General features: G+C 31.3%; 1 protein-coding gene across 2 annotated transcripts in view; it reads right to left on the bottom strand.

Moving 5' to 3' along the window:
- Positions 1 to 25117, bottom strand: part of LOC118186044 (uncharacterized) — a 219857-nt gene that overhangs the window by 95706 nt on the left and 99034 nt on the right. For both annotated transcript variants that reach the window (XM_085812188.1, XM_085812187.1), the window contains exons 7-18: positions 24942 to 25072; positions 23521 to 23731; positions 21907 to 22049; positions 18085 to 18289; positions 15398 to 15567; positions 13466 to 13637; positions 13042 to 13221; positions 9801 to 10166; positions 4425 to 4601; positions 4042 to 4149; positions 3858 to 3952; positions 785 to 1006 (exon numbers count right to left, since the gene is read on the bottom strand). In XM_085812188.1, coding sequence (XP_085668314.1) covers positions 785 to 1006; positions 3858 to 3952; positions 4042 to 4149; positions 4425 to 4601; positions 9801 to 10166; positions 13042 to 13221; positions 13466 to 13637; positions 15398 to 15567; positions 18085 to 18289; positions 21907 to 22049; positions 23521 to 23731; positions 24942 to 25072 — 2180 coding nt within the window. The remainder of the gene's footprint in view (positions 1 to 784; positions 1007 to 3857; positions 3953 to 4041; positions 4150 to 4424; positions 4602 to 9800; positions 10167 to 13041; positions 13222 to 13465; positions 13638 to 15397; positions 15568 to 18084; positions 18290 to 21906; positions 22050 to 23520; positions 23732 to 24941; positions 25073 to 25117) is intronic.

Here is a 25117-nt window from a genome sequence, read left to right as displayed (position 1 = left end):
GCTTCCCTGTAAAAGCGGTTTAGGTTTGCCAGAAAACGGCAAGAAGAGGCATGGTTGCCTGGTTTGGCACAAAATCGTCCATTTGGGGACATTTGGCGACATGCCATAGACGGAGCAAGAACATTCTTACTGGTTTACTCCAGAATATTCTAAGGCAGGTCAAAAGCTATACAAACCTGCCCATACGCAGAATAGCTGTGTAACATGTATTTTATCGTAAAGAGTATCTTGGGTGTGTTGAGCTCCAAGAATCATCGATCTAGTTGGAAGCTGTATTTAGTATTTCGCCGTAAAGCTGTCTTTACCATTATAGCTCGACAGCAACAAGGCTGTGTTGCTGATTGTTTCAGCGTTTTTATCATAGTTTTCCGATGATCGTAAACGTGTCTTAGGAACTCTCCTGTGAAACACTGGTGAATAGATTGTGTTTTGATTCTTTGCCAAATATTGTCGTCAATCACTCCAAATCCCCGAACCCACAGAATGCAACAAGGCAAATGAATTAGCAAACTGAGCACTCTTTATAAATTAACATCACATGGATAGTCTATTAGATATTATGTGGAATATAGTGGTTTATGAAAGTTAGCAAGTACAAATGTAACAAATGCTTAAATAGACGACTTAATTGATCAAATAAAAAAACTATATATGAGCTTATGCGATATCGGTTTTCACAGAATTGTTTTTAAAAAATGAAATCTAAAAAGTTAAAATAATAAAATGAATAAAAAATTTAAAAATGAGGAATAAAAAAAATTAAGGAAAATAATATTATACTCACCCTTCCAGATGAATCGCTATAAACTTTAAATGCATCTGTGAGATCATCCGTGAAATGTATTCTCAAACTGATGGGATAGGCCATAGATCCATCTGATCGAATAACAGACTGAATTCGAAATCCCCTTATAACTGTTGGTGCACGGAGGTCAATTTGTACCCAGTTATGACCAGGTCTAGGGACATTTCCGCACCATCCGATACCACTATCAAGTCTCACCATCTGAGAATAAAAATGAAAGGGAGAATACATACATTTCTTTCTCCTTCCTTGGTTAAAATGAATATGTTAATTTAATTCACTAATACACATGGAAATAAAAAATTTCTCACGTGAATTTTAAATAATGTCTGAAAGGGGTAATTTATTATTGTAATTATTTAACCAGTATAAAGTATTTGCAGAAGAATATAGTTTTTGTGTCATTTGAGCATTTTTATCAAAACTTGAATCCATTAAAATTCCTTAAACAGAATTTGTGTAGTTTATATTTTAGGGTACCTCTTGGATTATCGCTAAGTTTTTGTTTCATTTATCCAAAAGTTGTTTTATTTATGGTAACCTGAGTATTTTACGCTGAATGTTTCGGAAAACCTCTTATGATGTGATTGGTTGTAATGTGTCATTGTGGTGGTTTTGATTTGTTGAGAAAATATTTTTCAGGGCTTATTTCTGCATTAGATGTCGGTTAGGAAGTACAGTAAGACCCCGCTTAACGCTGTTTCATTTAGCGCTGTTTCGGTTTAGCGCTCTTTTATTTCAACCCGGGGATTCCCCGAAATATTATGCAGCAATAGGTTTCAAATACATATCCAAAAGAGTGTACTTGTATTTCTTGTTTGGTGCGGTATTGTACAGACATATTTTGAAGGGGTAAATGTGGAAGATGTCGAAGAAATAATTCAAGAAGCAGCGGCTAGTCTTTCTAATGATGAGCTCAAGGAATTAACTGAACAAGAAGAAAACAAAAATGTTGACAGCAGTGATTCAGAAGAAGAGCAAAAAGAACTTTCGATGGCGTTTGTAAAAAGGAGTTTGTCTACCATAACTGAAATAATGGATCAATTCATTGAAAATGATCCGAATTTTGACAGGAGCTCAAAAGTAAAGCGTGGTGTTAGAGATGCTCTATCCGTTTATGAAGAACTTTTAAGAGAACAACGCAAAAGAAAAAGGCAAACAACATTAGATGCTTTTGTCACAAAAAGGCAGAACACTGAAAACGCGGAAGGCTAACTAAATATGACTGACTGAGAATTTTATTTGTTTTTTTTTTTAAGAATATTCGTTTTGTTATTTATATTTTGTTTTTATTTTTGCAAGAAATAATAATGTGGTATTAATTTGGGCTTTAAGAAATAAATGTTTGGTTTTATTTTTATTTAAAAAACATACTTTTTAAATTTAATACCTAACCAATTTCCTAGCCATCTTCCCCTAACCCCAATATTTACATGTAAAGATAGCCTTGTTAGCGCTGTTTCGCATTACGCTCTACTTTGATGGAACGTATCCCCCGTGTTAAGCGGGGTCTTACTATACATTGCTTATTTTGTGCTTTACACCTTAAAATAACTGCCGGTGGTAAGATTTAACCTGAAGTTTCTGTAAGATTTGGAAGGAATAAGAAAGAAAACATTGATTGACTGGTGTGTAAATGAAGATTTAAATGGCTTCATTTACCTCTCAGTAAATTATGCAATGACATTTAAGAATTTTGAAACTGGAGGTCATATCAACAATGTGGAAGGTATGTTAGGTGTAACAAAAGAAAATTTTCGAAAGAAATGCCACCAGCAGTATGAAGGATATTTTTGATTTTTACATTTGTGAATTTGTGTGGCAATGGCAGTACACAGGTTCTAGTTCAGATAATTTTAAATAGTTTTTTTAATGCTGTTAAGGAATTTTATGTGCCACAGATAGAGAAACTTATAAATAAGGTAAGTTGATATTTCCTTTTTGTACTGCGCTGATTAGAGAACATGCATTTCCATTTTTGTATTAATTCCTTGTTTTATTTTGATTTAAAATGAAGTTTATTGAAATTATAATTTTTTTATGATTTAATTATGTTTTGGATGCTATTTTATTTGGGAAGGCATTACACATAAACAGGAATGGCACCAAAAGAATCACCGATTTTCCCAAGAGGTACACTGAAAGATATTTTTCCCCAGAATTTATTAAATATTCTTATTCACAAAAGAAATTTACAAAATAATGCATAATTGATATTAAATGTATGCACATGAAATAAGACAGCTTTTTTAAATTTAATGTAATTTTTACCAGATTTGAAATATTCTGAAGTTAGTATAAAATAGCTTAAGAATCACAGTTAATGTTGTTTAAATATACTTCAATCTGACTCCCTTCTGCAAATATATAACTCAATACTGAAAACCTCAGAATAATCTTTAAGCAGTTAGAATAAACTTTAGAATGCAATTACATGATATACACAAAAATTTAAAAAATGGAAATCAAGTATAATAGATAATTAAATCTGAAACATGCATAAAGATACTGGGAGATAAAGTAGTTAATAAAGATCTAAATTTGCTTATTTAAGCAAAAAGGAAATTTTTAATAAATAATACTCTAGACATCATTAGGTAAAAATAGGGACATTATTTTCTGTTAATTATTATACAATATGCATTATTATCATTAATTGTCTAATTATATTATTAGACAAAAACAAAAATGTGCGAGTTTCTTCCAAAAAGGTCATAAGTTTTCTTTTACTCTGAGCATCAATTTGAGGATAATTGTGAGGGATATTGTGCAGATAACTCATAAAATGGATAATCAGGAGTCAAGTCTATTTTATTTTTCTTATGTTATACAGAAAGGATGTCAAAAAGAAAAAAGTACAGCTAATAGATGGAAAGCTTCTGAGCTTGAACTTAGTTCAAACTTGAATTTAGGCCTATTCGATTAAAAAGAGTGTATAACTGGTGACTAAAGAATGAATCAAAAGTAACCTAATCTTAGATTATTAATATTAAATGAAAAGGAAAGCTCTGAAACTTTATCAAAAACTTTAATGTCTAAGAAATGTTCTTACATTTTTTCCATAACCAGCTTCTACTCCAGAAACTTTGATATTTGTATCGGGTATAATGCCAGAACTAAGTCCTAAATCTCCAACTGGTCTACAGTCTGAAACAATACCCAAATGATATTAAATAAATAATTTTATGACAAAATGAAAAATTTTTGTGTTATAAATTATACTTATTAAAAATTACCAAAATTTGGCTCAAAACCCTCCTTGCATTTGCAGAAAAATCCTCCAGCAGTGTTTGTACACACAGTTGATGCAGCATCACAAGTTGAAGCAGAACATTCATTGACATCTAAAATTATCAAACATTAAAGTAATATTTTAAAATTATATTTTATTAATTGAATTGACAATTTAAATAAGTGAATAAGAATGGCTGACTGATTAGTTAATTTTTAATCTAATGATATATAGCTTACAATGTAATTCATTTTATTTTATTTAGATTTATTTTACATTTTCTCCCATGAACTACAAATAATGAGTAAAGAAAATAGTGAAAGTTTGCTTTAGGAATACATTCCCTTTTTAAAAAAATATATGATTTATTCAACTACTCATAGTTACCTATACAAGATGGAACATTAGTAAAATTTTGATCTGGACCACATGTTATGACTGGGCTGCCTTCAAGTCTATAACCTCGGTGACACTGAATTTTAGCAATATCACCAAATAAAAAGTTCTTTTGGGGTTCAACAACAAATCCATTTTCAATTTCAGGAAGAATTGGGCACTGTGCTCCTGAAAAATTAAAAAGCAAGATATTAAAAAATTTTCATTTCTTAAAAACTAGTAGTTTTCTGCAATGTTTTCAGACAGCTGAAAAAGCTATTCCCAGAATTATGTCAAAAACATTACAACATAATTCTGTAATATTTCTTTACAAACATGCGTTCTTTTAAACATGCAAGACCTGTGAAACAGTCACAGGTCTCGCATGTTTAGCTTGCAGTTGTTATAGACTTTTACTTGCATAAATATCTTCCTTATAATGCAGAAAAAAAATTTATTGGGTTTTAATGAAACTTTCCTGCCACTGCAAATACCGTCTGATACAAAAAGGTAGCATTTCACTAAGATATTGCAAGACCACATATGTCTGCATTCACCAGCTGGACACTGAACAGATTCGAATGGGATCTTTTGCCACACCTACCATATATAGTAATTCTCACTGCACATGGAAGGTTCCTTGCTTACTTAAAAAGGTTCCACCTCCAGGGAAATGATATATGTAAAGTTTGTAATAAATTCGGCGATTTAAAGCATTTCATTGAGAACTGTTGCTTGACTGGAAGTCGAGAGAAAAACATAAATTTGCGAAGTTTGAGGATTTATTTAGTAACTATAAATTGTTTAAAAAATTTGCAAGAGATATTATGCAAACTGTGAATGAGAATAAGAAGAATATTGGTATCGAGATATAACAAAGCAGAAAATCATACTGAAAACAGAAATAATTGAGGTAACTTATAAATTTAAGATGAATTTTGATAATACAGTCGAAAGTCCTTAATCCGGACTCGTCGGGACTTCGGCGATTCCGGATTATCGGTTTTTCCAGATTATAGATCATCAGTTTAAATCTGGTACAATGGCACGCAGAAATTATAAAATTAAAAATATGAAACTGTAATTTATGAAATAAAGAGCAAATATGATCTACAGGGTATCAAAATTTACAAAAAAAGGGCTTAATATTTATTTGTTTACTTTATTAAACATAGTTTTCAACGCGCGCATGCCTAAAGCATACATTACGCATAGTCGAAATTAGAACATTGCAACCAGAAAACTATTTGATGTGTATTCGTGATATTTATAATGACGAGGAATTTGATTTAAATCATATCAAAGACGGACTACATTGAAATCAAATACTACATTTAGTAAGGAATTATAAGCCGAATAAAAAAAAACATCTGCCCTGAAGATAAGGATAGCGCTGACAGATCAACTTCCAGTTCATTGCGCGCCGCGACATCCCCCCTTCCCCTCGCAGAGCAGCATGAAATTGATAAACAGATTTCGGAATGGTTAGAGAAACAAAGGATATGCCTTTAGCCATTTTTTGCAGCAATTCCACTTTTTGTTTGATGTACATCGAAACATGCTTTCGCTTTGTAGATCCTTTGGCAGCTCCAGAATCGGAAATTCTTTTTGACATAATCGAAAGTTCAAGCTTACTTTTACAAAATTGCTCTAACAGTCTACAAAAAATAATAAGCCGGATCCAATTAGAAGATTAAGGAACAATGCAATCTGCAATATTAACTGAAATAGATAATTAGATAATTTTTAGCTTAGCTTATACCATCTGTTATACATTAAACGCGCATGCGTAAACGTATTATGTGCATGCATAAAGGTATTATAAAAAATAAATAAATAATGACAAAATAATTAATAGCACTTATGAAACAACTACAAAATTTAATAGATCAAATTTTAGATGTTCCAAAAATAACATGAGTGATTAGAAAACGAAATTTTCATGTCATTGTTTACATGTTACTGTAAAGAATAACTAAGGGGTATTGAGATAGAAATTAGGAATTATTGATGAATAAAATAGATTGAGAAATGGATGTTAAGTTACTATAATGGACTATGTTGTTAATAGTAAAAAAAAAAAAAAAAAAAATTCCAATTTGGTCCACCTTAACACCTGAAAACTCATGTAAACTTGTATCTCTACAGAGTGAAACATAAGGGATGGGAAGATTTTTTTTTTAAAGTAATAAAAAATATTAGCTTGCACTAAATTTAAAAAAAAGGGTGGAAGAAAAAAAAGGTTTGGTCTATGTGATTGCACCAAAGCCTTGAGGGGAGGGATGCCTTCCTGGAGGACATTCTAAGGTAAACCAGCTCGTATGCATATTACACATGGGGAAAACGACGAAAACACCCATGCAACCTGTTCACGGGATTCGAACCTCAGACTGAACTATCAGTGTTCAGCGACTTTACCTTTCGCCACTGGTGTGCCCAAAAGAAAGGAAAGAATTTTTTATTTAAATATTTACTGATTTACTACTGTAAGTAAACTAAACAGGAATTATAAAGATCCCAAATTCTTTGAATCATGGTTGAAATGCAATTCAGCAGGAACAATATATCATATGAACAGTTATAACTCTTAAGTTTTAAGACTGACAAATAACACTGTCTCTAGGACACTTCTATAAATGTATAATACGCTTACATTTCTCTTCATACAAAGAAGATATTTTCAGATAAAAAACATACTAAATTCGCAGCTACTGCTTGCTTTGTGACACACTGAAACAACCGCTAGTCTTTTCTGCTATCTGGAAATCTAGTATTACCTCTAAAAACAGCATCACCATGTGATAAGTCACACAGAAAAGTATTTATTTCTCTGTTTACTAATTTGATGATTAATACAGGGTGCACATTTTGAAATTATTATAAGCTTAATTATTTCACTATTATAAAATTCCTTATATTGCCAAATTAAAATTTTCACAAAGAAATGAAACTTAATTCAAAAAGTATTTCAGTTTTCTCTATCTCTTTCTCACTCACCTTTCTTTCCTTTTTTAATTTTTTTAACACAAAAGATATAAATAGGAAAGTTTTAAAAAATTATAAAAAAATACTTTATCATTTTAGAATTTTAAAAAAATGAAATATATAAACAATTTAAATCTACAGAAATATATACACTATGCAGCAAAATTTATCATTTAACACTACAAACTTATTACAGTCAAAAGTCGTTAATTCGGACACCCATAATCCGGACCTCAAAGCTAAAAACTTTCTGCGCATGCGCCACGTTGATGCATACGCATAGGCGTTAACGCGTGTGCGTAAGACCTTTTACGTCTGCGCATATGCGTGTGCGCAAGTGCAGAATACGTTTTCGTGTGCACGTTTTATGTATAACGGAAGGAATAAGCTAAAATTATCTAATTATCTATTTCAGTTAATGTTGATGATTGCGTTGTTCCTTAATTTTCGAATTGGATCCGGCTTATTATTTTTTGCAGACTGTAAGAGCAATACTATAAAAATAAACTTGAACTTTCGATTATATCAAATGGAATTTGCGATGCTGGAGCTCCCAAACGATCTACAAAACAAAAGTATGTTTCGATGTCCATCAAACAAAAAGTGGAATTGCTGCAAAAAATGGATAAAGACATGAAGAAAGTGACAGAGAGGTTAGTGAAAACGAAAAAATTTCGATTGACAAGTTAGTCGGTATTCTCGGCACAGCAATTACGGGACTTGAACAGCGGGACTTTGTAACTGAACAAGAAATTATGTCTTTTTATAGAATTAAAGAGAAAGTATTATCACATAAAACGAAGCAACTTAAACAACTTACATTGAAAGAAATGTTTAATAAAAGTACCAAACAAATATTAAGCTTTTTTTTTTTTTTTTTTTTTTTTTTTTTTGTAAATTTTGATACCCTTTAGATCATAATTGTTCTTTATTTCATAAATTATGGTTTCATATTTTTAATTTTAGAATTTCTGCATGCCATCTTATGAGATTTAAATTGATGATCTATAATCCGGAAAAATCGATAATCCGGAATCGCCGAAGTCCCGACAAGTCCGGATTAATAATGACACAGCTTTCAGTTTTAATGATCTGGAATTTGATTTGACAGATTTTGAAATAAGATAACGTTCTGGACAATAATTTTTATCTCCAAAAGAGTTCAATGACACATATAATTAGCAGCTTTTACAGAATAAATTAATGTAAATTAGAAGTGGGTAATAAAATTTTAGAGAATACACACAGCAAATGAGTTTAAAAAGCATTTGCTCTAAAAAAAAAATAAAATATAAGTAAACCTTTAATTTGGATTAAAGCGGAGGATTAGTACTTAACTTCAAAAATTGAATATTGCAGTCAACTATTTGTTACCTATCACAGCAATTTAATTACAATAAACTATATAAACAATTTCCATTTTTTTGCTGTTTTTACATGCAGAGATACAGTAGATATTAAAGATAACTTGCGGCTCTATCTTAGCAAAATAACTTATCCAATCATGGCTATATAGAACAAATACATACAACCCTGTAACGGTGTTTTTTTTTTTTTTTTTTTTTTTTCTGTTGTTTTTATCAACACATGCAATTTATGCATACAAAATTAAATAAACAAGAAACAAAATCTGAAAGTTTTCAGGTTTTATATTACGTTCAAAGGGCTTTCCCCCCCACACACACACACTTTGTGCATTACCTTTATTTATCAAATATCACGTTCTTCACATTCAAACCATAAAATTCAAATCAACAGCTATATTACAAAATAATTTTAAAAGAGCATATCTATAGAATTTCTGATAAACAGGCTTGCACGCTGGAGATAAAAATGTTTTATTTTTCCTGTACAGTGTTGCCATTGTTATGTTAATAAAAAATTTGTTAAAGTTTTACAAAATATGAAATAGATAATAAAACAAATTCCAAATTAGGGCTTCCATATGCCCGCATTTGAGGATTACCTTATTCACAATTTGCTGGCTATTGTTTATCACAATGCGAGAAACATACATACATTTATGCAGATTCTTCATCATTTAATTTCTTTTAATATAACACAGAGCGATAACATTTGGTGGCAACAATTTAAAAATTTGAAAGTTTTCAATGTAAAATGCCAAAATGAAATTAATAGCCCTCCTGGGCTAACAAATATAGCATATGTATTTTACAATTTATCCACATTGTCAAAAAGAAACTAAGTATATTTAAATAACACATAAATTAGCTACATATATATTATCAAAGGATAAGTGAAGCATAAAAAGTAAAAAAACACTGCAATGCTGGAAAACATGCAATGAAAAAAATACCATTTGTTTTGAGCTGTTAAAAAAATATCAGCAGTTAAACTAAGATTTTATAAAAATAACTGCTACAAATACTTATGTTTACGTACTTTCGCACTGAGGAGGAGGTGTAGACCATTGTCCATCACTCATACACAATATAACAGGAGCACCAATTCTGAAGTAACCAGGTTCGCATTCAAATCGAATAACCGTTCCATAGCTTCTACCGCCACCATTCAATACAACTTGAGTCGCATGAGGAGTTTCAGTGAGTGGGGGGCAAGAGGATGCTAGACAAACAGGCAATTTCTCCCAGCGTCCATCTTCTGAACAGCGAATAGCTTCAGTTGGTAAACCACTCGGGAAGGCGAATCCAGCATAGCACTGATAAGTAGCAACTCCTCGATAGGTAACATTAGTTGCAGCAACTGCAAAGCCATTGTCAATCTGAGGAACTGGACCACAATAACGTTCTAGAAAGAGAGAAGAAATAGTTCTTTTAAAAATCATCATTAAAATAAAATGAAAGAAAATTCTTACTTTAATCTTACAAAATATTTTAAACATATGAATTTTTATTATTAAGAAAAATTGCTGTAGTCACTGATGATGAATATATAATACTAGAAATTTTTTGCAAGATAACCACAATACAATTTCAATGTTAAAAAACACTAAGAATTTTATTCAAAAATAAATCAACTACCGAATCAGTTATCAAACTTAATGATAGATTTTTTTTTTTCAGAAATGCTATCCGATTTGAATAACATTTGGATATTAAAAAAAAAAAAAATCTGATGTAGACACCACATGACTTCCATGTACAGCCTACTAAATTATACACATTTTTTGGTGCACTTCATTTAAACTTATATCTTCAACCTTTTCTAACTTAATCAACCAATCTCTTGGGCAAGCTTAAAATGGCATCAAAAAATGCAATCTTTAATTCTGAAATTAAATATCCTGATCAAGTTTTGTCATATGGAAGTCAAACTTCTTAAAATTTTATTTTTTCATAACGAATATAAAATTTCCTCAAATATAAATATAGGAAAAGGAATTAAAAGTTAGCATTAAAAGTGAGATTTTGTTACTTAACCATTTTTTATTTTTTTAAATCTGACATTGCCAAAATATGAATATTTTCATCATTTAAAACACTTCGGTAGTTGGAAGTGTAGTATGACTATGACCAACGATGACAGAAATAAATGTCAGGTAAGAACTTTTAATTCATATTAGCCAGGTATCATCAAAGCATGCATATGCCATACTTTGCAAGTTAGAAATTTATACACATTTGAGGAATTAAACATTATAGGAGTTTTTAAACTTCATACATCAGACACGAAAAAGGTTTCTGACGAAAACATTAAATTCCTTTAAATATATTCATGACATTATTGCTATTGTATGTATTATTTTTGCAATCCAATTTTCTAGCATAATTTCAGCAAAAAGGAAATTTAAAAATTTTAATATACTGTCCATATTTCAATCCCCCTGGGGGTTTGACTGAGGGGCCAACTCCCAGTGTTCTGGTTAGGACCTGTATTTAGACAGATTTGACTTCTGGTGTAAATAATCAGTCTCCAAAGTTACTAGAACCATCGTTTATTTGGTGGTAGGTTCAGGTTCGGAAGGGACCACACATGATACTGTCTTGTCTGCCTTTTGGTCATGGGGACACTACATACTTTGATATCAAAGGCTGTCTTTGGGGGTTTGTTTCCTCTTAGTCAACACCGAGGGATGGTTGATGACTTTATTATGACTATGTTCTCTTTGTTGGTGGAAAAGCTTCCATCCACTATCAACTTGTGTTACTTTGTCCCAGACTGCATGAATCAAAATCCCCTTGGATGACCAGGGGATATGCCTTCTTGGACATCCTCTACGGGTTAGGGTATGTAACTGTATTATTTCTCTTATAAGCTGAGTCTGGGTGCCCCCTTCCTCTTAGTGAACTGTCCATATTTCAAGAAAAATCAAATTGTAATTAAAAACTCAAATAAAAATTCCTGCAGGAAAATTCTATATATTTAATATGTTTAAGTGAAAAATGAACCCAGACTGAAGAAATAAACAATAAAGTTCAAAATTAATAAAAATTTAATAGTTAGACAGCAAAAACTCAACTAGACTGTTGGAGTACAAGACATTAATTTATTAAATATGAAATGTAGAGTTTATTTACACCATTTTAATATTAGAAAAAAATATCAAAAGATTAAACTTCCAAGTCAAAATATTACACATAAATAAATATATTAATATATTCCAGATATTGCAGTCTTATCATTATATACATGTACAAATATAAAATAATAATCAATTTATAAAAAAATGTACCAAGATTGATAGTTTTAGTTTAAATTGAGAAATTTTCTTGCATTTGGTTTAATTTCAGAACAGTTATTATTTTTTTTTTTCCAATGGCAGATTATAAACTTTTAAAAATGTAACCCAGTCCATTAATCTATATAAGGTCGGATGTGGTGGTCTCTTTATTATGGAGGCATCAAATTAGGTGGTCCACCATCGCCTTTCCAATGAAGGGACAGACAGGTACAACCACGCCTTCTCCGGGATTTGAACCCAGGCCCTTCGGCATCACAGTCAGCTTCCCTGACCACTATACCAATTGGGAGGCTCAGAACAGTTATTTAATCTAGCTTTTAGAGAATATGAAAGAAAGCCATTTTCAGAGATGAACCTAAGAGTAATATTAAAATTTTATTTGGTACTTTCTGGTTATCCATAACCCCCCTGTTTCAACTTTCAGTAGAATTGCACTTTTGGGTTTACTTTTAAGTACACATGCAACAATGAATAAACCACACATGTGCTGACCACATACATGTTTGAGTACGCACAGATTTACACTTTATATTTAACAGTCATTTTGTCAAAAAATATCTACTTGCTGTATAAATATAAATATTAATTAAATGGATTTTTCCCCCATAAAATTTACTGCTTCTTATAAAAATGCCTCTTTTTATTGTTATTTATGGATAGAACAGTACTTATAAGCTGTAAAGATAGCTAAATAACTATTCTCCACCAGTTCACATAATTGGCAATAAGTTGGAGACATTTTGTGGAGTAGCAGATAGTAAGAAAGTACCCCTTATTTTCTTCCCCTAATTTAGATTTTTGTTTCATTCAAGATGCTCGCTCTTTAAAGTTAGCTCTTTCTTTTAAATATTAAAAAATTAATTTTCAACAAAAATTCAATGTGCAATTCAATGTACATCTTTTTAATATTTCAACTGATTAAAAGTAAATACTGTTTTACATAAGTAAGGTATCACTTATAGAGTTCATAAGAACACATACCTTGACATCTAGGGATATGAGGAAGGCTCCACTGTCCACTTTGCATACATTCTATCTCAATTTCAGTAACACCAGTACTAAACTCCTGACCAGCAGGGCAAGAATACCTTATCTTTGCTCCAAATGTTCTTTCTCTGCTAGATGCTATAGCACCAGTACCGACAGATATTTGAGGGCAATCTAAAAAATATATAAATAATATGAGTTCAAAATTTTACAGAAGCCATTGGCAAGCAACGGTACCCTAAAAATATAAAGAATACTAATAAAAGTTTTGAAATACCTAAACAATAAAAAATTATATATAGCTAAAGTATGATAAAAATATAATACACATAAAAATATGTAACATACATACATTTGTTTTTATTTATTATTTAAATAGGTTAAAACATAACTTAAATGAAAAAAACTCTACACCAACCTGCACTGAAACTAGCCCTCCAACCTTTCTCAATATTGACTGGATTACTAACAAACAGTACAAGAAGATTTCCACTGCTGGCAGTCATTGTGATAGACGGTTTTGATAATCCACTAAATCCACTTCCTGGATGGAGTGGTACACCACTTTCTCTGCTCACACCATCAAACACCTAAAACATTTTGTACTGTCAGATGTTTTAAATGATAAACTTATAAAACAATAACATACCTTTATTTTAGTTTCAGGAATAATACAAAAGTATAACTCCCTATAGATGAATTAAGCCAACAGTAAATTCCAGCACATTACTAATCAGAAATTAGTCAGTAATTTGAGAGAATTAAAATTAAGTAAATTTAATACATGAAGAATTTTAGGTAGATAAATTATTCTGATATAGGTTTGATAATCTGTAGTTTATATTGTTGTGAATTCCTACTCAAATTTAGAAAAGAAAGAAAGCATATTCGCAAAAAAATAAATAAAAAGCCAGTTTTGTTTATGGTAAGTTTTATTAATGAAACAGAATTACATCTGACAGATTAGGAGTTAGAGGATTGTCAGGTACTTAAAGAAATGAAACTATTGTAATGGGAACATACTAAATTCTAGCTTGCAAATTTATTTTGCGCATTTAAAAAATATATATGCATAATTTTTTAATCCAATGACAGGCACTTGCCTATTCAGCATTAGCCACTCCTAATGCCAGAAGTGGTAGCCATTTTATTGTGGAGGTACCTAAGAGGTGGCCACCATCGCCTCCTATGAAGGAATGGACAGTTACAAAAACGCCTTCTCCAGGATTTGAACCCGGGCCCTTTGGTAGTGCAGCATGTTCCCCTAACCACTATACCCTTTAGGAGGCACTTAAAAAATAAATAATGAGTTATTTACCTTTTGTGAATGCTAAATAACATAGTTTACACCAGGTGATTCAAATTAGAAAAGGCTTTTATTACATCACCTACAAACTTGGAATCTGAATTTGTTGCTCCAAACAAATGTAACTAATTTCAGTCCAAAGCAATTAATTGTGTCTTAGTTCTGCCATTTATTCGTGAATTTGTCACTGACAATACATAACTGTGTCTTTAACACACTTTTGCAAGAAACATATTTCTCATTTTTATTTTAAGTTTCATTAACAGTTGAGTTAAAATACAGTCCAGTTTTCTCTTTACATCACTTATATTTATCGAGACCAGAAGATTATGGATATGTGAAGCACATGAAAGAAGCTCGAATAAAAATGGCATGAAGAGCATTTTTACTGCAGGTTATTGTCAATCCAGCTAGCTGCTTTGGAAAGGAGGTCGCAATGGTCTTGGTGGCTGCATTGAATCTTATGCCATCTTAGGTCACACATCCAAGTATCTTGTTTTAAGAATGAGTAGTTTTTGCTCATTGTCCATCTTGCAAAACAGATCACCTGATTCTTAAATGTTTGGTATTTATCTTCGAAGTTTTACATTTTCTCTTCAGTCATAATCTGTGTCTAGCCCAAAATTTGTATAATTCTTATTTTAGACAGGGCAATAACTTGCTCACAGATTAAAGTAACTCATAGACTGTTAGGTTAACACACCTTAAACACCTAGTGTAGAATTACACAATGTCTGTAGAACACTGTACTGTGAGACTAGATGATTAAATTAAAATTATAATACAGAACTTTGCAAACTTCTAATAATTTGTACAGTCCAGAGAACAGATTTTTGAAAATAAAGATTCGAATTTTTATTTTGCTTACAATGAAACTTTTAAAATGTAATAATTAATAAAGATGGATTTAAATATGTTGTGGTTCATCTAAAAATACTCAATTATAATTTTATACAATCATACAATATTGCATACTGACTTAAAATTCTGACTGGATCATGTAAAAAATAAAATTACAGAAAATGTGCATCTTTAAATTCTTACCTGAACATAATCATCAGCAGCCACTTGAAAGTCATTAAATCTTAATGATACTGGTCCCCCACCAAGCAGACTGATTCGGTATGTACATATTTGATTAGGAGGGTATTTCGAAATTCCAAAAGCGGGAGATGACAAATTTCCGGCTAATGCAACTTCTTCAAGTTCACATCCTAGAATAAGGTTTCAATAGCAGATTAATGAAAAATTGTCAGATATTAAAAAGAACTTGCATTACTGTTTAATTCAGTATAAAATTTTCAGTAAATCATAGCTATACATTAAATGCAGCTTAGGAACTTCAAAATTCAATTCAAAGTAATATAAATTTACTTTGCATTTGAAGTATAAAACAAAATTAAATGCTATGAATATTGATTAAATGACATTAAAAATGCCCTTCATTAATTTTATACTATTAGACTGATGTATTTTGCTTAGAATTTCTTTAATTCTTTCTAGTTATGTTTTCCCATTAGTAAGCTGTATGCATAAAAATGCTCAAATATATATACAAATATACATAACAAGTAAAATTTAATAAGTAATTGTCAGCATGATTATTTTAACACACTGACTGCCACCTGCATTTTACGCAGTTTGCCCATGAATTTTTTATTATGTGATATATACTATGTTGAAATATTATCAACAGAAGATAAGGTAAGTTATAAAATCGTGTTTAATGCATTTTTTGTCGTGGTGGGGTTCATCGGTGACCCACGAGGTGCTGTAGACCATTTTTGTAATTTATTGTTCTTCAAACCTTTTATTGTTCTAGTAACAATTATTTATTATTTTTGAGATTACTTAAAAATTTATTAGTTTTTATATTTACTCTAATTAGATATTTTTAATATTGGTCATGTCACAGGTGCCCCCCCCCACAACATTTTCTGACTTTCAGTTGATGGACATAATTTGCTGAGGAACGCAAAACAATCATGCTGGTATTATTTTTCAGTTCTTTCCCATTAGCTGTAATGCCTAAAAAATCCTTTGTCTTGAAAAGCACTGAAAAGTCATTAAATGTTTCCTCCAATTTGCACTTTGCCAACTTCAGTTGAGAAAAAAATAATATGTATACAAAAGATTAAAATTATTTAATTTTCATCAATAAGCTGAATTTCTAAGCACAGCTTATCTTTAGTAAGAATTTGAAATCAAATTATATTCTTATAATTTTATTAACACTGCCAGAATGATCCCGGAAATAACATGCAAGTATAAAAAAGAAAGAGAAAAAAAATTATGAATTTTTAAAAAAAATCAATCCAGCAATTACAAGAATTTTTTTTTATATATTTTAAAGTTGCTCATTTAGTCCTGCAAATTTTTAACAACGATAAAAAAAATAAAATAACTTCATTTTTCCCTGGAATAAATTCTAAGAGATGATAGATGATTTTTCTGTATTTGAGTTAATAATGAAGAGCATTAAAAATATATCATTTATAATTCAACCAATCAGAAAATTGGGCGTAGCTAGAGGGGAGCAAGGGGGGCATCTGTCCCCGGGCGCAGATCCAAGGGGCGCCAAACTGATGGTACAACATTTTAGAATTAAACGTTTTCCATCCTTGGCAAGCAGTAGGGGGCACGAAATTTTCAGTTGTACCTGGGCGCTGAAAACCCTAGCTACGACTCTGCAGAAAATGTAAAACTTATAAATTAGATTTAATATAAACAATATCAAATTTATTAAAAATAAAAAAGTTAAAAATATTAAGAAGTCCATATATACATATAATGCACAGATGCAAAAAAAAATTTTTCCCTTCTTCAAGATATGACAATGACATTTTGCAGCTTTGGAAAAAAGCTTTTCTCACAGGCAGTGATATCTGGCATTTTCTTAAGAAAGCACTTAGTGTTGTCAGTAAGAGAAAAATACCTTTTTTTTTATGAATAATCTGAATATGATCTCACAAAAAATGAATTTAATTTCTCGCAAAAAACAAGATCCCTAATAAATAAAACTAAAATTAACTGACTTAATAGTATTAAGTTAGGTAATAATTTTTAATTTCAGTGTTATAAATAGTAATTAAACAAAATTATAAATCAACAGTTTAAATTACTATTGGAATTTATTTATCAATAATTTAAATTATTAGGTTTATTTATTATTTTCTACTTTTATTAATTTCATTGAAGTTATGTATTGATGTTTATTATTCAAAATTAAAGGCACTATTTCAAAACTAAAGCTTTTTCTCATTTATTTTACTGTTTGTAGTTTCATTGTACATCTAAATTCCATGATCTGTGAGGGAAATTCATGAACTTGTGAAAAGAAGCCTTGATTTCATAATAATAATCATGTTATTGGAGCTTTTTACCCAAAATCAAAGACCCAGTTCCAAACAGCTCTTTAAATTAATTTTTCAGTGTGGACTTTTCTCAATTTACAGTCTAAAAAGGGGGAAAAGAATTACATTCATTAAACCAGTTTCTAATTAAACTAATCACAATAATCAATAAAGTGAAAATGTCTTTAATTGAACATAATTATCATTTATTTTGTTTAATTTCACCATCTGAGATATAAATATTTAAAAATTATTATTTTTAACACTGAATATTTTAATGCTAATGAAGTGGCAACAAAATAATTTGACAAAACATGTAGACACTTTTATTTAGCTTTTTGACAAATCTAATTACTAAAATTACAAATTATGAATTACCTGCTCTGAAACGTATGGCAAATCCTCTTCGGCTGTCTCCAAAACTAGAATGAAAATACATGTATACACGATTTGTTGTAGAAAGAAGAAATTTTGGATTATCTTCAACACCACCACTCATTTTGGCAAGCAAAGGATCCGACGGGCTAGGACCATCTCGTATGTGAATAAAATCTTTATTAGGCTCCAAATCAATATCTATCACCTTAAAAATATTAATATATTTATAAATCATTACAGCAAAATCAGTATGAACATAGAAAAACAAAAATATTTGAAAAGGGATTAAATCATTAACGCACAGACTGAAATCTATATGTAAACAGAAAACTTCATTTGATGGAATGAAATGAATGGAAGAAATGAAATGTAAGAATGGATGAATGGAATGGAAGAAAATTTTCACAAGAACTAGCTTTTCAAAAAAATTTAAATCAATTTGCCTCTTTAAACCCTCCAGACCTTCTGCATTCGAAATCAACAGCAAACTAAATTTGAATGAACTGAGAAAAAAGGTAGATTGTTGATGGGTCTTAATAATATTACTGAATAAGACTCCAACTACAGACTTAGCTCTTGAAACCTTGCATAGCAACTACACATAGCAGACTGAAAAATAGAATGTAAGAAAAGCATCAGTACTCTAAAATATTAAATAGTTACAGGCATTGGTGATATCCTACCCACTATTATGACACTAAAAGAGTGATCTAAGGTTACATAATTATTAAGAACTTGACAATATTATACTCTCATTATTATAAAAATTTGTGCACCAAGAAATAATTGTGGGATCTTTACGAAACTTGGCATGAAAGTAGATGTTGCGTAGATATGCAAATGATTAGAAATACAGCATGATTGCGCATTGCATAATGCCACTAGAGGGCACTGAACTTCGTTCTTTTTGGAGTAAAAATTAGGTAAGCAGAGCTTGTTTGAGTGTACTTAATCTTTTGCTAAGGAAACACTGAGGTAGATATGCCGTTACGGCACCATCAAAGTCAATATCAGCAGCTGTCAGAGTTTGAGAGGGAAATAATCATCGAGATGATGGAAACTGGATGGTCAGCTGGGCGAGTAGCTCGTCAGGCAGGCTATTCTGATTTTACTGTGAGGATGTGTTGGAACCAGTAGACGGAAAAGGCGTCATTTACATGGCAACCAGGCTCAGGATGCCCTTGACAGACCAGTCATCGAGAAGACCGTCACATCACATGACACAGACACGTAGAGCCAACTGCCTCATTGTCTACTATTCAGAAATAGGCAGCAGCTTCATTATGGGCCCGTGTCTTCTCAAACCATCGCCAGGTGCCTGGTTGAAGGACATCTGGTACCGCGCGGCTCCATTATATGTGCTGCCAATGACACCCACCCACCGATCGACACCTCCATTTGGAGTAGTGTCGCGCATGACAGGATTGGAATTTAACATAATGGAACCAAGTCGTCTTCAGCGACAAATCTAGATTAAATCTGACCTGTGATGACAATCATGTTAGTAAGCGGAGGCCTCAGGTGAATGCCTCAATCCTGCCTTTGCTTTACAGTGACACACCATTCCCACAGTTGGTGTGATGGTATGGGTTGCCATTGCTTACGATACACAGTCACCCCTAATATTGATCCATGGCTCAATGACAGGCCAGCAGTATGTTCATGACATCCATCAGCACACATGTGTTGTCACTCGTGGCAGTGCTCCCAGGAGCCTGTTTTCAACAAGACTATGCTCGGCCACATACAGCACGGATCTCACATGACCGTCTCCGCAACATTAACACCCTTACCTGGCCTGCTCGATCCCTAGATTTGTCACCAATTGAGCATATCTGGGATCATTTGGAATGGCAAGTTGGACAGCCTACGAGATTGGTTGAACTAGAGGCGTGTTCCCAGCAACTGTGGAACGAGATGTCTCAGGACACCATATGGAACTTGTATGCCTCAATGCCCGCTTGTATCGCATTGTGCATTCACACTAGAGATGGTCCAACAGAGTACTAAAACTTCCATTCATGCATACTTTTTTCTGCAATAAATGATCCTTTTTTATTTGATTTTCTAATCACTTACTTATATCAAAGTAGTACTTACAGATGCTAAATTTTGTTTCATTCCGACAACTCTTTCTTGGTGTGCAGATTTTTATGGCAATGAGTGTATATTCTCAATTAACTTTATAAAATAAAAAATAATGGCTTTCAAAGGAGAAATAATAAAGTAAATGATCCCAGCATGTCACCAATCTTTCATCCCTTCAGATAAACAGTTATACCAACATAATGTGCTTCAAAAAACAGCTTCCATATTTTTGCTTTTCATTTGAACATCATATATCAGCCTACATGCCAGCTGCAATTAAGTAAAAGAATAGTTTGGCTGGAAAGAAACAGTCCATATATATGTATATATATGTGTGTGTGTGTGTAAGATATAATAAAATACGATAGCTGTAAAAATAATTGGCGACCTCAAAATTAACATTCTAGATTTGGTGATCTCCCCCTAAATTCATCCATTCTCCCAAATTTGAGAATCTTCTATGTTATGTAACAACCTCAAATTAATCACAGATTAGCTCTACTTATACCTTGGAATAAATACTACTGGCAAGTTCATTGCGTCATTCTTCGCTTCCCTAACTGCTGCTCCGTCATGCTCGCACCGCTTTGCTTCTCAAATGACTATGTCTTAGGATTAAAAAAAAAAAAAACAAAGTGCTAAAAAATTTATCATATTTAATTATGATGGAATAAATGTCTGCCAAATTAATTTAACAAAGATTGGTGATTTTAAGAAATTCAAGTCATTATCTTCATCCGTATGCCTTACCCACAGCCATGATGGATATTGAAACCTCCATCATGAGTGCCAGGCTTCGACTGCACAATGGCACACACACACACACACACCCATATATATATACATACACACACACACATGTATATATATAAAACATGTAGGTGAATCCGTTTCCCCTTAACATCCTCATTTGTTTTGATTTTATCAAATAATATCATTCCAGAATATTTTTAAGAAGTCTTAAAATACGTACAAAAAAGAAATTATAACTAGGCATTCAAACTAATTTCTTTGATTGCCAAATTCAGTTTCAAATACATTCATATCATTCTTAGTCACAGAAACAAAATTTCACTTTTTGTTTTCACAATCTTTTAATTTTCTTTAATGGTTGTGTAGAGTTTCAATGAGAAGTGCAACTAAGAGAGATTCCTAGTTTACATTGGCAATTAGCATCATTACACATCATCATGAATGGAATAGTGACCAAAATTACAGCAAAAGATCATTTTTAATTTTCATAGCTAGATGCTTGATAGTTCCTTCTACTGGTAATAACAAAAAATCCAATATCACTGAAGGAGGTAGTCATATCTTATTAGAATAGTCTATGTCTTGTCTAATTCTGCTTAGGTTCTGAGGTCATCAGATTTGTCATAAAACATACATCAGGAATACCTTAGAATAAAGTGGTATTTTAACAGTGGTTATTAGGCCATTTGTCATCAAATATGAATGCTTCTCGTAACTTAAAAAAAGAAAGCAAGATGCACACGGTATATATTTCTCAGAATACTATTCAGCACTTGCTTAGTTGTCTTCTATAGAGATCACATCAAATATAATTCTATTCTCAATTTAAAAAAATTACTACAAATACTTAATCTAATCTCTGATGATATGTTGTCAGTTGACACAAACAGTATTACTCTCGAAAGTTGCAATTTCATTGATAGCACACGAATGTTATGATATGGTACACAATTTCAGTGATAAGATATTACAATTAGGTACCTCAAGTGTCAGGATTTTCCCTGCTGGTGCGGTTAACACATACAAACACTCGAGCCCACCAGGGTATGGTTGTGGATATGTGGCTGAAGTAAGAACTTGAGCAGATGGTAGGGCAAAAAGCTCACCTCCACATCTAACAGGTTCTGCAATAAAACACATTTTTGCATGACATTTTAGGCAATAATATTAATTTAGCAAATGCAAAATTCCAGTGGTGTAAATTTACAATAAATCCTACAGTGTGAATTTTTGCTATTTAGAAAAGACTATATTTTAGGGTAACCCTTGGATTATTGCCAAGTTATTGTTTCATTTATGATAACCTGAGTAGCTGAATGTTATAAAAGCAATACAGTACAAAGTCTGTAATTCGGACGTCCATTATCCGGAATGATCTGTAATCCGGACCTCAAAGCCACAAACTTTTTTTTTTGTAATGCGTTTACGCATGCGCGTTTAATGTTTACGCATACGTGTTTAGCACAAAAAGCGAAGCAACTTACATTGAAAGAAATGTTTAATAGAGTAAACAAATAAACATTAAGCTTTTTTTTTTTTGTAAATTTTGATATCTTTTAGATCATAATTGCTCTTTATTTCATAAATTACGGTTTCATATTTTTAATTGTGTAATTTCTGCATGCCATCTTACCAGACTTAAATTGATGATCTATGATCTGGAAAAACCCTTAATCCGGAATCGTCGAAGTCCCGACGAATCTGTATTACGGACTTTGTACTGTATTACGATGGGATTGGTTGTAAAGTGTGATTGAAGTGAATTTGACTGATGGGAAAATATCTGTAAGGACATATTTATGTACTGGATGTTGGTTAGGAAGTACGTTGCTTATTTTGTGCTTTACACCATAAAATGCCTGCAAGCAGTACAATTAACCTGAAGTTTTTGTACACTTTAGAATGATTGAGAAAGAAAACATTGATTGACTGGTGTGTAAAATGAAGGTTTAAATGGCTCCATTCACCCCTCAGCAAATTACGAAGTGAGATTTAAGGATTTGGAAATTGGAGCTCATATCAATACTATGGACGGTATGTGAGGTGTAATAAAAAGAGATTTTCAAAATATATGCCATCGACAATACGAAGAATATTTTTCATTTTTACTTTTGTGAATTTATATGGTGACGGCAGTATACAGATTTTAGTTTAGATAATTTTAAATAGTTTTTGGGTACTGTTAAGGAATTCTGTGTGTCTCATATACTGAAGAAACAGAAATTTAAGGTAAGTCGATATTTCTTTTTTGTATTGTGTAGATTACATGACATGTATTTCCATTCTTAAGTTATTTCTTTGTTTAATTTAAAATGCAGTTTATGGAGACAATATATTTTTTGTTTTAGTTATGTTTCATTACATTATGTTTCGGAGGCCATTTTACTCAGGAGGGCACTGGACGTAAACAGGAATGGCGCCAAAAAATCAACAATTTTCACCAAGGGATACCCTGAAATATATTTTACCAAGACAATATTTACTGCTAATAACATTTACTGAAATAAAATAATTTAAAAATATTAAAAAAGATTACTTTCAAGTTTACTTATCTATTTTTTTATTTATTTTTTAATTTGGTTGTTAAAGTTTTACCTGTCTTCCAACTGGCTCTAAAACCTTTCTTTTCTACTGAGGCATCTGTGCGAAATTTGATAATCATAAGATTGGAAGCTGTTGTGTAAGTCATAGATGATACATCTTTATTGCCCGACAATGTAACTAAAGACACACTCTTCTCTTCGGTGCGTCCACCAACTTGGATTTGAACAGTGTCGAAACTGGATTCAGTGTCAAAATCGGAAAACTGTAAAATATCATGTGCTTCAATTTCATTTAACTCAAAATTTTACACTTGCATATAAAAAGAGACAAAGAATAAAAAGGTTTAAATAATTATTAAGTACATAATAACAAAATTTACAACAAAAACATAATGAAAGCAATTATTATCTAATCTCTTAAAACATATTTAGAATACACAAAATAACTAGTATTTCACAAAAGTTGGATTTCATTTTCATAGGGATCATCACAGCAAATCATCACTGAAGCCAAAGATTTATTGTTTTGAATAATAATATCCCCCATATCTGTAATGTTAATAAAATAGGCCATAAACAATTTTTTGTATTCAAAGTGCTATATCTTATTTCTTCATCATATTTTAACAAAATGTACTACCACTCTTAAGGCTTCAAAATATGTTAGCTCAAAATTTATTATTACTCTCTGTATCTTCTTGTTTTGCCAGTGACCAAAGTCACAGAACATTGGTTGTTTATATCAAATTCAGCTACAGCAGTTTAGAAAGCAGACTGCATAAAGTACCCATAGCTGTCCTTTCACATAAAGTAAATATGTACTAATTTCCCTTAGAAAGTCTATAGTAAAAGCTCTCGTCCCTTTGCCTGTCTAGTTCAACTTCTTTTTTTTTTTTTTTTTTTTTTTTTTTTTTTTTTTTTTTTAATGATATAACTATGCAGAAATGTAAGCACTACATGGTTATTCAACTCAAATTGCTTTATCAATTACAAGAGAGTTAAATTACATATTACCATATCACTAATGTCTCTACTTATATTTTTCTCTTTAAATCTGCAATGAGAGTTTACGGTGCACTTGTTTCAAATAAAACCAATTTAAGTACTTAAATAAATTATTTACATTAGAATATAAAAAATTCTGAAATATGAATTTTCAATTAATGTCCCAAATCAAAATTTTATGGAATAGTAATATGCCATAAAATTTGTAATGGGAAAAATCATAATTTGTGATGGCCACCTGAGCCCTGAATAATTTGAATATCAATCCAGAACAATTTCCATAATAAAATTCACTCAGGCTTCAGAATTTTCCCCAGATTTATACAAAACAGAAATTTTAAAACTAGCATTTCATTGAACAGAATTTTTCAACAAGTAAAATATATACAAAATTAATTTTAATTTAGTTTTTAAAAAAATTTAATTTTAAAAAGTCAAAAAATTAATATTACAAAAAGTAGCATATACCTGAAGAACAATACCAGTACCAATTGGTCCTTCTAACGTCCATTTACAATTTGAATTGGCAAAATAACGATTTGGATAATTGGGGGATTGAATTGCATCCCCAGAACTTTGCAGATGAAAGTGGCAAGAAGCTAAAAATAAAATTAACAATAAATTAAACATATACTGACAAATAA

This window comes from Stegodyphus dumicola, chromosome 2 (assembly GCF_044657685.1).
Source record: "Stegodyphus dumicola isolate Sdum_Otavi_A_Nest chromosome 2, ASM4465768v1".
NCBI lineage: Eukaryota > Metazoa > Arthropoda > Arachnida > Araneae > Eresidae > Stegodyphus > Stegodyphus dumicola.
The sequence above is the reverse complement of the archived record's forward strand: the minus strand, read 5'-3'. Positions and strand labels throughout refer to the sequence as shown.